This window comes from Artibeus jamaicensis, unplaced genomic scaffold (genome assembly GCF_021234435.1).
Source record: "Artibeus jamaicensis isolate MK-2021 breed Jamaican fruit bat unplaced genomic scaffold, CSHL_Jam_final contig_484, whole genome shotgun sequence".
Taxonomy (NCBI): Eukaryota; Metazoa; Chordata; class Mammalia; order Chiroptera; family Phyllostomidae; genus Artibeus; species Artibeus jamaicensis.
In genome coordinates this window covers 6,286,469-6,301,360 of record NW_026521859.1, presented here as the reverse complement: position 1 = coordinate 6,301,360, position 14,892 = coordinate 6,286,469, and the positions used below count along the sequence as shown (strand labels likewise).

The following is a 14,892-nucleotide window of genomic DNA, read 5'->3' as shown; positions in this document are numbered from 1 at the left end:
AGCTCTTTCCTTTAGATCCACCTGAATTCCTAAATCACGATCCACAGTGCAAGGAGAGTGAGCACCCTGAAATGAATGGCATGTTATTATGCCTCTGCCTGAAACTCAGTGACTTCCTACCACATGACAATTAAGTCGAGCACAATAAGGCTTCCATGGCCCTTACAGGAGAGGCACCACTTTCTTCTCTCGTCTCAAATCCCATCACTTCCTTCAGTTCCTTGAACATCTTGTGCTGTTCTTCGCCTCAATCATAGTGCATACAAGTCCCTTTTTGGTGACTTACTAAGTCCTCCTGTCCATTGGATAGCTCACTGCACATTATTGGTGTGCAGTAGAAATAGAGAGGAAACATATTTGGGACAAATATTTCACTTGACTAAGCACATTGAAAAAAAGGATAAAGTTTGTTTTCTCCTGTCTTGACCTCTAATTTCTCATACACCTCTTTACATCCTAGGTCCTACTTTGAGCTGCCCTCAGATATTTTGAACTGTCTCTTACTTTTGTTCTTGGCAATGTAGCCTCTAAAAAATAATGTATGATGAGTTACCACACCTCAGAGTGAACTCACTGAGTTCGATATTACAAAGTATTTATTATATACTAGGCTTCATTCTAGGCATAGGGAGATTATCAGTGATCAATATAACAAAGGTGTCGCTTTCAATAAGCACACATTCTAATGGAGGAGACAAAAAAGGAGTGATTAAATGATTACAGAAATATCACTTCAATAGAGGACCTGTGGGCACAGACAATGGGGTCGGGAAACAGGGCAGGAGAGATCACATGGAAAAATTGGGGACAACTGAAATTGAATAATAATAATAAACAAACAAACAAATAAAGGGCACTTTTTATTTATGGATTCAGTATTCATAAAGCTTTATGTGTTATTAGTTCACCCTAAAAAAGCAGTGTAAAAGAATGAATCTTAATTCAAAGAGGTATATCACTTCAGATAGAAATGGTTAGTAGGAAGAAGATAAAACAGGACTTGTCACAGAGGGACTGCTGGGAAGGAGGTGTCTAGTTTAGATCATGTGATTCGAACAGTCTCTTTGAAGCTGTGATCTCCATGAGGAAGGAGTCGTAGCCTAAGAATAGAGAAAAGCATTCCAGGCAGAGGGGATGGCTGGTGCAAAGGCCATGAGGTGAAAATTAACTTCAAGGAGTAGGGAGAAAAGCCAGAAAAGCTGGACAGAGCTTAGCGGGGAAAAAGCAGTAGGAGAAGCAGTCTGAGGGCTCAGCCAGCAATGGGCCATGCAGGGCCTTGTGGGCCTGGTGAGGACTTCTACTTTTGTTCTTAATGCAAGTGGAAACCAGTAGAAGAAGGTTTTAAGTGCAGTAATGATTTGATCTCATTTAGAGCTGTGCAAATATGTTCTGGCTGTAATGTGGAGAACACACTGAGGAAAAGCAGAGGTGGACAGTGGGGATATGAGTTAGGGACTTTAATCCATCTCATCTTAATTATGACAGTTCAGTTCAGTGAATCACTGAAACGGGAGAGCATTGAAAGTAATAAGTTACATTTTTATCATATTTTTACTTTAAGATTAATCTTCACTGAGGCATCAAAATGATTTCTGCACTTAAAGGAAGTTCAGAATTTGTGTAGAAGGTTTTATTGGAAAGGAGGAACATGAATCAACATGTGTTAAATGGTTGGCACTTGGTTTAATTGAGAGGAAAATATTGGGGTAAGGGAATCTACACATAAAATAGTTTTAATAATGAAGAGCAGTTAATGGGGAATGAGAGTCATCGTGGCTTCTCTGTCATCACAACCATTTGATTCTAGGAAGTACTGGAATTCAGGTTGTCTAAACTGAGTTGGATCCCTGTGTTCATCCCTTCAACTGGCAGATTTGCTTTCTCTGAGGCTCTAGCTTTGCTCATTTAATTAAACAGAACAGTTCTACCCAGTGAGTGGAGATGTTATAATAATCTATTTATGGCTCTATTAGTTATAATTACATCATTCTGACATTTAGATGTCTTCAAAGTACCTTTTTAGATGGCATTTTCATAGAACAATAGAGCTAAAATTTTCTTTTATATTATGTAAATGTTTATTCATATACTCTTATCTGCTCGTATTTTTTAGATAAGAAAACTGAGTCCTAGAAGGGGAAGTGAACTAGACAAGGGTTTCTTATCCAATTAGTATGAGATGCACATACCAGCCCAGGTCACATGACTCCTGATAATATATATTCTCTCCATTAATTTCACCTAAGTTTTTATAAGTCCAGAGGATAATTACAACATATGTTATATTCTTTCTTTGTTTTTCCCACATAGAAGTGCCTATGAATTGACTAGTTATGGAAATTGAAGAACTCTTCTACCACCCCTTACAAAATAGTAGAATTCACCCTGGTTGGTGTAGTTCAGTGGATTGAACACAGGTTGTGAATCAAAGGGTCCCCAGTTTGAGTTCCACTCAGGGCACATGCCTGGGAAGCAGACCAGGTTCCCAGATGAGGGTGCGTGAGATGCAAACACATATTAGTGTTTCTCTCCCTCTCTTTCTCCTTCCCTTCCTTCTCTATAAAAATAAATAAATAAAATCTTTTTAAAAATAGTAGAACACACCCTTACAAATAATGTACAAAAGTGTGTTTTCATGACTGTACTGAGTAGGGTGATTGAACCAATGGCTTCTCTCCCACATGGGCCATTCAGTAGAGCTCTCAAATCAAGGACATCCAAAGACATTGCTTATTTTGTTCTGGTTCATGAAGTAAAGCAAATTAGGAGAGAGAAACTCATTCTATTTGTCACACTGATTTGAATATAATGGAATGAAAGCATATCTTTTATATAGCAGTTTTGGTAAGAAATGAAAATTAGACAACCTCAAAAGGGTGATAAGCAGTTTGCCAAATCCAATGAAGATCAGTTATTTAATAATCTATATTCTCTTTCTTTAAAATTTTTAATTTTGTCCAGACACATTATCAGTACCTCTTTGATCCACTGTAATATCCAAATGAGGCCTGAGGGATGCATACATCTTTGTTCCACTGCTAAAGACCCCTAAGAAATCTTTCTGATTATGGAAATTAGTAAAGACACATAGAACTGCACATTCTTAAGTGAATGAACATGGATTTTTAAACACTCCTTCTTTCAAATAATCAAAAGCACAAGTCAACATCACAGGTGAGATTTCAAAGAAGTAGAAACAAAGGTGGAGCTTAAAATTATACAAGATTAAAACAATAAGCTTAACTGAAGAGCAATGTGTCCTGGACTGAAAGACTGGAAACCATAATCTCTCAATGCCAGTCTGGATTCTCAATCTTTCCTCAAAGTTTTTGTACTTTTTAAAAAAAGATTTTATTTATTTATTTTTAGAGAGAGAGGAAGGGAGTTAAAAAGAGGGAGAGAAACATCAATGTGTGGTTGCCTCTCATATGCCCCCTACTGGGGACCTGGCCTGCAACCCAGACATGTGCCCTGACTGGGAATGAAACCTGTGACCCTTTGGGTCACAGGCCGGCACTCAGTCCACTGAGCTACAGCAGCTGGGGCAGCTCTTTTACTTTTTTACTTACTCATCAGAGAACCCACAGGGTTTCATGAAGAGAGAGCCTTTTGAACCCATAACTGGAATTTTAGTTTGATTTTTATAAGGAAAAAAGATGACTTGGAAGTGGAAGATAAACCAAACAAACGAAAAGTAAACTCAAATCAAATTCTTATTTAGAAATACATTGTTCACTTCCAGTTGGCCAGGTTGAATGAAATAAAAAGACTGTATTGAACATACAGGGAAAATATGGATATGTAGAGTGACTATGAAATTTTTTTTCTCTCAATTCTTCATGATCCTACTTAACAACATTTATACTATCTGTAAATGTCTCAAACTTTTGTGTTTGCCATACACTCTCAAGTATTAGTGTTGCTTTGCTGAATGTTAAAATACAAATACAAACAACAACCTTAGATATAGGCATGTGGACTAAACAAGTCCACAGTAATTGTTGCACACGTCTACTTGAGCATATAAAATCCCACAGTTCTGTGAAAACAACCATGGTTATCTCACTGTTGGCGTGTTGCCCTTACATACTACCCTTCTAGAAAGAATTGCTTTCTGCTCTGATTCTACTCTTTTATATCTTTGTAAGATAAATGGCTCGCCTAACCTGACAAACATACGGTCCATTTATGGCATGTATACCCTCATGCCTGTGTCCCACTCATTACCTGCAGCACATTTTCAATGCTGTACTCCATCTTGAATCCTCCGTTGGGTTCAATATGCCACAGTAAGTGACAGTGTGGCAAAAAGGGTTTGGTGATGGATACCAGGGATTTTGTTCTAAGTGTTAAGGTTCACTGGTTGAGAATTACTACTCTGAACCTGTTTAGGCAAATCGATGTCCGCATCAGGAGTGCCTTAAACAGGAGGGATTATTTCTCTTATAAATATCTTACTCTTATGGTCTTGTCTACTCTACCTTCTGTGGAACTCTGAAGTTGAGATGACTTTTGACAACCCCAACTGAAATCTTATCAGTCTCATTTAGGGGGGTTGTCCACTGTCTTCTGTGGGTAAAAGATCAGCCTCAAACTCAGGCAGGTGTTTGGGGGAAAATTATAATGAGTGAATAGGTGCTCACATCATATTTCAAAAACATTTCAACATTATAAAACTAGTTACAACAAACCAATATTTTCTTCTACTTGTTCTGCAACCTACAGTCATATCCCCAAAATATAAAGGATGAGTATGGATATTTGTAATGTTTGCATGTGTTTGTGTGTGTATCAGTGTATGTGTGTGCGTGTTAACCCTGGAAAGATTAGCATACATTTATTAAAGGAGTAACTAGTTTAACTTTTGAAGTGTGAACTCATGCCATGCTTCACTTTTGGCTGAAACTGAATCACAAAACTTGATCCTGCATTAAGGAGTTATAGATTGTTACAGAAGGAAATGGTGGGAATGAGAATATGGATGAGATCAAAATAATATTTATGTACATTTCTTATGCATGTGGCAAGACTTGCACAGCTTCATAATACTCTTTGCATCTTTTCTAATCCTGATCATCTTGCATGGTTTCCCATGTGGCTCAAAAAGGTTGAATATAAAGCCCTAACATGTCACTCCACACACATCAGTTTCACAATTGCTAAAGCTTGTCTCTGCCTTTCTTGTGCTCTTTCACTTAAAGTAAGAATCTGTTTTCTGGAATGTGCATCACTCCGGTAACTTAAGTCTCCCTTTCTTCTGTTTTCAAGGATGGGAGGAACAGTTTTATTGGACACCAACTGGGCGGGGTAGTGGAAGTGCCAAACAGCAAGGACCAACGGGTGAAGTCAGCCAGAGCCATTCAAATCACCTACTACCTCCAGACCTATGGCTCTGCCACCCAGGACCTCATAGGGGAGAAGTGGGAGAATGAGTTCTGTAAACTTATGAGGAAGCTCCAGGAGGAGCACCAGGACCTCCAGCTCTACTCTTTAGCATCCTTTAGCCTCTGGAGAGACTTCCATAAGACCAGCATCCTGGCCAGGAGCAAGGTCCTGGTGAGCCTCGTGCTGATCTTGACCACAGCCACCCTCTCCAGCTCCATGAAGGACTGTTTGCGCAGCAAGCCCTTCCTGGGCCTCCTGGGGGTGCTCACAGTGTGCATCTCCCTTGTCACGGCAGCAGGGATCTTCTTCATCACTGATGGGAAGTACAACTCCACGCTGCTGGGAATCCCGTTCTTCGCCATGGGTAACTATCCATCCTTGTGGTAATCGGATTCTTACCGGTTTGGGGCAAGGTAGTACATTTCTTGAATTCTCAGGTGGAAATCTGTTTTAACTTTGCATTAGTTTGTCTGTGTGACTCTGTAAAAAGTTTCCTGGGGGTGGTGCCTTTCACCTTATTGGGCCTTTCAGAAAATTATGGGCTGACCAAGACATTTTTCAATTTAGGTTGGGGAATTGAATGATGTCAAATTATTTTTAAATTACACAGTATTGTAATTCTCTACTCTATGTCATCAAAAGTTATAGCTCAGGTACTATAGAGTACAGATTTAAGGAGATGCAAAATATTCAAGATTTTCAAAGAAAATTTTGTGGTTTATATTTGTGGGCATCCTCAAGTTGTTCATGATGAAGAGTGACTATCATAGGATGAGCATTCTGAGGACCACTCATATGCTCCAATCTCAAAGAACTTCTTCATTAAACTTTATCAAGCCACTTCAAAGTTTTTGCCAATAATACACTCCATTCTCCACCTGAATGTAAACTAAGACTTCCCTGATGCCACTTAAAAATTTCATCAGAGATGAAAAAAATTAATGAGAATCCTGTCAAGAGTATCCCATTCTTGTAAGTTTTCTCCCAGACATACAGAGTAGTCTAGAAAATGTGGTGTGTGTGTGTGTGTGTGTGTGTGTGTGTGTGTGTGTGTGTGTGTTTGCAAAAGGAAAGATCAAGTCTTGGAAGAAGAGGGAGTGATGGATCAGCAACTAGCAATGGGGACAATTGGGGCACTGCAAAAGTTCTTTCAGGCCTGATAGAATTCTCTACATGTAGCCATTGGGAGGATGAGCTGTAGAAATGGCCTCTAGGTGGTGAATTGACATGAGCGAGAGAGCGTCACCTGTAAAGTAATTGCTTTTCTTTCCTCAGGTTAAAATCAGCGCTGGATTACAGTTTTATTGTTAGATGAAAAAAGACACAAGAATGTGGTCACAAATTCTAGGCGACCCAAGTCCTCTTTGTTTTTACCTTAACAAATGTTTTCATGAAGAATTCTGAAAGGCAGATTCATATTGTAGACCCTGGGGCCAAACTTCCTTGTCTGGAAACCCAGCTTCACTATGTCTCTGTTAAGCTAGTTCATCTCATTAAGCCTCAGTTTCTTGTATAAAATGAAGATAGTAACTGTACCATGTTCAAAAAACTGTTTTTGTGTACTTAAAGCTAATACACTCATTATCAATAGTTTTTTTAGTGGTTAAACTGGTGTGCTATGTGTAATGCATTCAATAATGAATAGGAAATAGTCCTTGGGTTTTAGAAATTGAAAGTATTCCTGAACTTTGCCTATCATTTTAAAGTGCATGTTCATTTTGTTAATAAAAAGTCTTTTTCCTTTTCCCAAAGAACTATATGAAAAAAAATGCTCACCAGTGACAAGGATGAGTCTAGATTTGAACCATTTATAATTATGTTTTTAAGCTTAGTCTCTTGACTTGAAATAACAATATAAGATGCATAAAAATCATAGAGCATGAATCACAAATGAAACATGACTCATTCAAGATTGAAAAATTAGATGCCTTAGAACTTATTAGGGAATTTCCTTTTTAAAAGTATACTTTATTGATTATGCTATTACAGCTGTCCCATTTTTTCTCACCTTTATCTGCCCCACACTGCACCCCCCTCTCTCCAGCCTTCGCCCTCCCTTTAGTTCATGTCCATGGGAAGTGCATATAAGTTTTTTGGCTTCTCCATTTCTTATACTATTCTTAACCTCCCCCTGTCTATTGTGTACCTACCATTTATGTTTCTTATTCTCTATATCTTTGCCCCTATTCTCCCCCTTCCTGCTGATAACCCTTCATGGGATTTTTCATTTCTGTGATTCTGTTCTTCTTCTAGTTGTTTGCTTAATTCGTTTTTGTTTTTTAGGTTCAGTTGTTGATAGCTGTAAGTTCATTGTCATTTTACTGTTAATATTTTTTATCTTCTTCAATGTCTTAGATAAGTCCCTTTAACATTTTGTTAATAATGGCTTGGTGATGAACAACTCCTTTAACTTAATCTTATCTGGGAAGCACTTTATTTGCCCTTCCATTCTAAATGAGAGCTTTGCTGAATAGAGCTTTGTCTTGGATGTAGGTTCTGGCATGCCATGGCTTCAAATATTTATTTCCAGCTCTTTTTGCCTGTAAGATTTTTTCTGAGAAATCATCTGATAGTATTATGAGAATTCCTTTTTAAGTAACTGTCTTCTTTTCTCTTGCTGCTTTTAAGATTGTCTCCTTATCTTTAATCTTTGATAACTTATAATGTATCTTGGTGTGTTCCTCCTTGGGTACAACTTGGGACTATCTGAGCTTCTTGGATGTACATGTTTATTTCCTTCACCAGATGGGGAAGTTGTCCTTTGTTGTTTTTTCAGATAAGTTTTCCATTTCTTTCTCTTTTTCTTTTTTTTTTAAATTTTATTTAGTTATTTTTCAAGTACAGTTTTTTTGTCTATTTCTCCCATCCCAGCCTCCCCCGCCCCTTGCTCCCCACCTCACTCCCATTTCCACCCCTCTTAGTTCTCATCCCTGTGTCCTTCCTATTTGTTCCTCCAAATCCCTCCCCCTTTTTCCCCTTAACTTCCCTTTTCTCTCCCCTCTGGTCACTGTCCCCTTGTTCTCTATTTCAGTGTCTTTGGTTTTTCTTTTTTTTTCTGCTTGCTTGTTTGTTTTGTTGCTTAGCTTCCTGTTAAAGGTGAGATCATATGGTATTTGTCTTTCAGCACCTGGCCTATTTCACTCAGCATAATGCTTTCCAGTTCCATCCATGTTGTTGCAAAAGGTAGTAGCTCCTTCTTTCTCTCTGCTCCATAGAATTCCATTGTGTATATCATACCACCCTGAATGCGCCCAATCTCGTCTGTTCTCTTTTCTTTTGTGAGCCCTATGATTTAGACATTGGAACATTTAAATTTGTTCTGGAGATTTCTAAGTCTCTCCTTTTTTTATTTCTTTCTTTATTCTGTTCCAGTTGAATATTTATTTCTTCCTTCTGTTCCAAGCCATTGGTTTGAGTCCCAGTTTCCTTTCCTTCACTCTTGGTTTCCTGTATATTTTTTCTTTATTTCACTTTTTATAGACTTCACTTCCTCCTTTATTTTACATCCACACTCTATCATTTCTGTGAACATCCTGATCACCAATATTTCGAACTCTGTGTCTTGATAGGTTGGCTATCTCATCAGTACTTAGTTGTATTTTTCTGAAGTTTTGATCTGTCCTTTCATTTGGGCCACATTTGTTTGTCTTGCCATAACATTGGCATGTTATGTTGTAACAGATGGAGCCTTAGGTATTCACCAGCCTGGGGCAACCCACTTCACTGTGTTGCAGTGCTCTATGTGGAGAGGGGGTCAGAGGAAACAGTGTCACTTGCTCGGCTCTCACCCTGCTTTCAGTCACTTCCCCCACTTCTCACAAGGGAACAGGGCCCTTCTGGTGCTGATTACTGGCATGGGTGTTCTTGTGTATGTTCTAGGATCCCATGGGCCCCTTCAATGGACTCTTGTGTGAGACTGGGAGTTTATTCCACCGCTGCAATCCTCACAGGTTTTTATAGCCAGAGGTTTTGGTGCTTCATTGCCCTGCACTAGAACCCTGGATTGCACAGTCTATCTTCCTCCCCAGTTGTTCCTCCCTGTTTATCCACTTGAGGATGTGGGACCACCTGATCCACCAGCCACTGCCTTGCTGTGTGTCCTCTCAGTTCCAGCTTCCCATATCTGTCCCTCTTACCATTCTGGATGAATATTTCTTCTTTAACTCCTTGGTTGTCAGACTATTTTCTGTCAATTCTGGTTGTTTATGTTTATCAGTTTGTTGTTTTCCTTTGTTGGTTGTATGAGAAGGCAAAGCATATTTACTTAAACCTTCAGCTTGGCCAGAGGTTCCTTTTCAGAGACTTTTCTGTAATTGATGGTAATCTGATTAGTCAATGGAAAGGTTTGTCAGGGAAACTTTAGACTATATCAAATTTTATATTTTATAAAAATAATGAGAAAACTTTTTTCTGGTGATGCTAAGTTGTAACATTGGCTCTATAAAACCAGAGTGCTATTTCCATGTCTTAAAAAAAAATAAGAACATAAAAAGCCACAATGATGAAAAAGTCCAGATACTGCAAGACACAATTTTCACACTCTCTCCTCTCTCAGTGACCTTCAACATCATAAATCAACCCTGGATGGTATAGGTGCAGAAATTAGGAAGCTTGGTGAATGGTTGCTCTTCAGTATTGCTGCAATTCAAAACCTTAAAATATTCTAAAAGGAACTCTTCTGCTATGTTCTGAAATATAACAATAAAATATTTTCTCTGTCAAGGAAGAGTTTGTTTTGTTGTGCTTTATTTTTTTCCTAAGGTAAAGATACTAAGACTGAGAACTAGTGAAATAAAAAGAAAAATACTCTACACGGTCAGGAAATCTGGGTTTTCATCTCAGCTTTCCCACTATCTCTGTATGTTTTACTGGGAAAGCTATGTATAGTCTTTCATCCTTTTGTGTGAGTTCATATATTAAGTGAAATATTTGGACCTTTTTGTACTGAATTTTGAGGATCCTACAATATTATTCATTTCATTCTTCAACTGAGGTTAGAATTTGATCATGATGTTGAGCATCAGTAAGTTAAGTCTGACATAGATAGATCTTCTAGTGGTATACACAGTACTGGTTAAGCCAGTCCTTTAAAGAATTACAGTTAATAAGGTATCAGAACTGCATAATCCAAATTTAGTTGGGTATAAAAGAAAGAAGAAGCCCAACTCTTCTGGTAAACCTCTGTTTCTATTCCCATCTTCTTACAAGGATCTCTTTCAATCAGTGAACATTCACTCTATTAAGGTCCAAGATTCAAACCATTCACACTCATCAGAACTTATCCCTGAAGCTGGGTATGCTATTTATGGTGTTATATTGTTCAATCATCTTATTTTTAACAGCCTCACTTTCTTCTCTATTGTATCTGCTTGTTCTTTTTTGTGACTGCTCATCCACTTAAGAGCCCCAATATAACTTCAGAGTCACATATACTATACCTCTGTATCCTCTTGAGTTATTAAGGCCTGTACCAATTTTTATATTTTGTTCTGGTGCTCCCATATGTAATATTACATTTGTCTAACTGTATATCATAGATTTAGGTTTAGAAAAGATGATTTTAAGCATATGCATGTTCTCTAGAAAAGATAGCAGAAAGAGAAATACAGACTTAAAATAAATTTTTAAAAATACCCAAAATGGCCCCATTTAATTTCAGCCTAATGTACTTTCCCTGTATAAGCATAAACCAGCGAGAATGCCACTAATTCAACTTATAACCGGTTGTCAGATTTTTTTTAACCGCACACACTTTATGTGAATGCGTCTTCTCTTTCTGCCAGGGAGAAATATGGGCAAATATCATACACACTTGCCAAGCTGGCTCCTACTGTATCTTGTTGGTCTTCTGTTGGTCTTCTGCCCTAGCTTCCAGGGACATTAGTAGCCTTGGTTTACTATTACTTTTGCAGTCCATCTGAGTTTGTTTTATAATCCCCGAGTCTTACTGTAGTCAGTTTGATGCCTTTGGAGACATGCAGGTGATTTGTTTTTTCACAAGAACTTAGGGTTCCCAGATATAAGACTTATATTTATCATCTTAAACTGAGCTTCATATTCATGTGTTTATTAATTTATGCAAATATTTATTAAGTACCTACTATGTTCCAAGTATTTTGAGTTGTATAGTAAAAGTTATCAAATGGAACTGGTCAAGCTGTGGCCTGTATAGATTTTACATTCTAGGCTGCAAAGGGGTGACATCAGACAATAAGCAAATCTACATCACTATCTTATATCATTGATAAGTGATATCAAATAAAATAAAACAGGAAAATGGATAGAGAGCATAGGTAGTCAGAGAGAAGCTTTTGTAAAATAATGAAATTGAAGCAAAGAGCTAAATTAAATGAAGAAGGGGCATTTGGAAACCTCAGATAAAAGTATGCCTGACAAAGAGAACCGTACATGCAAAGACTTTGAGATGGACCTTGCTTGGTGAAGTTAAGGAAGAGGAAGAAAGCAAGTGTGGCGGGTACACAGTGGACAATATCTGTGTATTTTAAGGAGGAGTTATGGAGACACTATAAGCCCAGGTAATGAAGGGCACTAAGAACCATTACTTAAATGGAAAGCTGTCTGAAGCATTTTGAGAATAGAGAGTACAAGCTGACTTATACAGTAAAACTTCTTTGAGTTTACATTGTAGCTATTATGTTGTAGCATCTTTTACTGCATTTGCGGACATTAGTTTGTAATAAAGCAAGAATGGTTATAGGGAAACTGTGTAAAGGTTATTGCAAAATCTTCATGAGATATTATAGTGGCTTGATATAACATGGGAGCAGTGACAGTTGTTAAAAAGAGATTTACCTCAGAATATATATTTGAAAGTAGAATTGACAGGACTGGCTGAAGGACTGGAAATTGTCCTACAGAAGAGTCAAGAATGATCCCAAGCTTTGAGGGCTGAATATCTAATAGAAATCAGTTTTCATTTACTGTCATAGGGAGACTGTGGGAGGAACAAATTGCTGGAAAAAATATCAAGAGTTTAGTTTTATATCTGCTAAGGTAGAGATGGCTATTAAGCATCCAAATGGGAAAACATGGGGTTAGCTCTATAAGACAGTATGCAGATCAGGCTCAGAAGTAAAATCTGTTGTACATTAAAGCTGGAAATATGAATTTTGGATTCATCGTGGCTCAGCTTATGAAATACTTGAAATCTGATAAGATCAACTAGAAGATTAATGCAAGTGTAAAACAGAAGCCTGAATTCTGATCCTGTGACCATTTCAGTGCTTAGAGATTGGGAAAATGAGCATGAATCGGAAAACATACTGAGAACAATCAGATTGTGGGCTAGCAGAAAAACCATAATACCGTCATCCCTCACTATATTGCCATTCACTTATTGAGGCTTCACTGTATCATGAGTTTAAATATATATATAATCCTGTATCTTGGAGTTTTCACTATATCGGAGGATTTTGCAGTACACTGTACCCGTATAGAATTTTCTATGTTGTTAAAATTACGTAGGTTTAAGAGTGTAGAAAGTGTTTAAGAGCATATGAAATGTTTATAAGAGTGTGGGAAAGGTTGATAAGAGAGTGGGAAAAGTTTATAGGAGTGTGAGAAGTGTTTATAAAGCCTTAAAATATATATAAATAATAAAATAAATATAACACCACTACTCCGCAGATTTTCGCCTATCACAGGGGTCTCTGGACCATAACTCCCACGATAGGTGAGGGATCGCTGTAGTGACCCAGCACCCAAGTAATAGAAGGTGTTTCACAAAGAAGCAAAGGATCAATTGTTTCAAAAGCTGCTACAAAATTGTGTTCAGTGAGAAGTGAGAATTGTTTTTTATTTAGCAATTTGAAAGTCATTGGTGACTTTGACAAGATCTGCTTTTGGGAAGAGCTGAGGGTAACTTAAAGAGGTTCAATAGTACTTGGAAGATAGCAAGTGAAGACAGTGAGTAAAGAGAATTTTTTCATGGAGTTTTGCAATAAAGGGAAATACCAATGATTGTGTGATGATAGGAATGTGTAGCAAAGAAAAAAAGCTTCATGGTACATCAGAGAAAGAGGGAAATTTCTGAAGCAATATCATTGAGTAGGAGAGATGGTACTAGATTCAGAGCTCAGGTAGAGTCATTGGCTTTATATAAGAGCATAGACAGCTTATCTACAGTTAAGAAAACGGAAGGTGCATACATGGACAGAGCCAATAAATTGGCACATGTGGGGGTGGGAGCATGTGGAAATTCTTTTCTGTGGCTTCAACTTTGACAGTAAAATATGAAGCAAGTCATCAGCTGAGAATAAATTTTGGGAAGGAGGTGTTGAAGAAAGAGAAGAAAGTTTGAAAGAGTCACTTTGGAAAATTGGGCAATGAATTAAAGAAAATTTAAGACAATAACTAGGAAGCAATAAGGTTTTACTTGAACTCTGTGTACATGAATTTTTTAAAAAAGAAGTCAGTCAGTGTTGTTGCTGAGTTCCAACCCCTCCCTGCCTAGCTTTATTTTATAGCTGTTCAGGGTGGTGTTGAGTAGGCATTGAGATGAATTTGATGAGAAAAAAAATCCCAGAAAAAAAAAAGGAGAGGGTTTATAGTACAGGCAGAGTGACTATAATAGCAGTTCATGAAATTTATACTAATTAGGCTCAACTAGACTATGTTGCAATAGTAAATAAGGCCTTCAATTTACTTAGCCTAACGCAACAAAGATTTATTTCTTATTCATATTGGAGTTAGGTGTGAGTCAGGAAAATCTCCTTGGTACCTCTTCACAAACAGAAAGTCAGGAATCCAGGATACCTCCATCTTGCAATTCAGTCTTTTGAGTTTGTGCTCCTAGTCCAAAATGGAATCACACCTATCTGTAACTATATCCAAGGTAGTGCAGTTACTTCCCATCATACTCTATTGTCAAGTGGACAAATAGCCATCAACTAACTGCAAGAGTGTGTAAAATTTTTTGAGAGCAAATAGATTATTTTATGAGCATCAATTGCCTCTTCCACATAAATTAAGGCAAATGTTAAAGGCAATGAAGTTTCATCCTCAAACATTATCATAGTAAAAAGCTGATTGGATCAAAATATTATGATTCTCTGTAGGGTCAGAAAATTGTTTTAAGTTGGAGTCTGTTCTGTACTATCTATTGCCATAAAACAGACACTCTGAAGCTTAGTAATAAGCATTTCATTATGCTCATGCATTCTGTGGGTGGGTATTTGGGTAAGGTCAAGTGGTGTCAGCTCTTCCCACCTCTCTGATGTCTAAATCCTCAGCTGAAATGACAAATAGCTGCAGATGACTTGAATGTTAGAAAGCTGCATTAATTGGCTAGGTCAAACACTTCCAGGATGTTTTTTTTTTGCTCCTATGGCTGTTATTCCCATCTAGGATTTCTGAAGGACAATCTCAGCTGGGACTGTGGAACATTGAATTTGAATGTGACCTCTTCAGCATGGAGTTGTCAGGGTAGTCTGATTTCTTTCATGGTAGCTTCAAGGAAAGTGTTTTCCAGTACTTCAAACAGTATTT

The 14,892-nt window shown here is 37.7% G+C and overlaps 1 protein-coding gene across 2 annotated transcripts in view; it reads left to right on the top strand.

Moving 5' to 3' along the window:
- PTCHD4 (patched domain containing 4) overlaps positions 1-14,892 on the top strand; it is a 197,187-nt gene that overhangs the window by 49,960 nt on the left and 132,335 nt on the right. For both annotated transcript variants that reach the window (XM_053668323.1, XM_053668322.1), the window contains exon 2: positions 5,269-5,749. In XM_053668323.1, the coding sequence (XP_053524298.1) occupies positions 5,269-5,749 (481 nt within the window). The remainder of the gene's footprint in view (positions 1-5,268; positions 5,750-14,892) is intronic.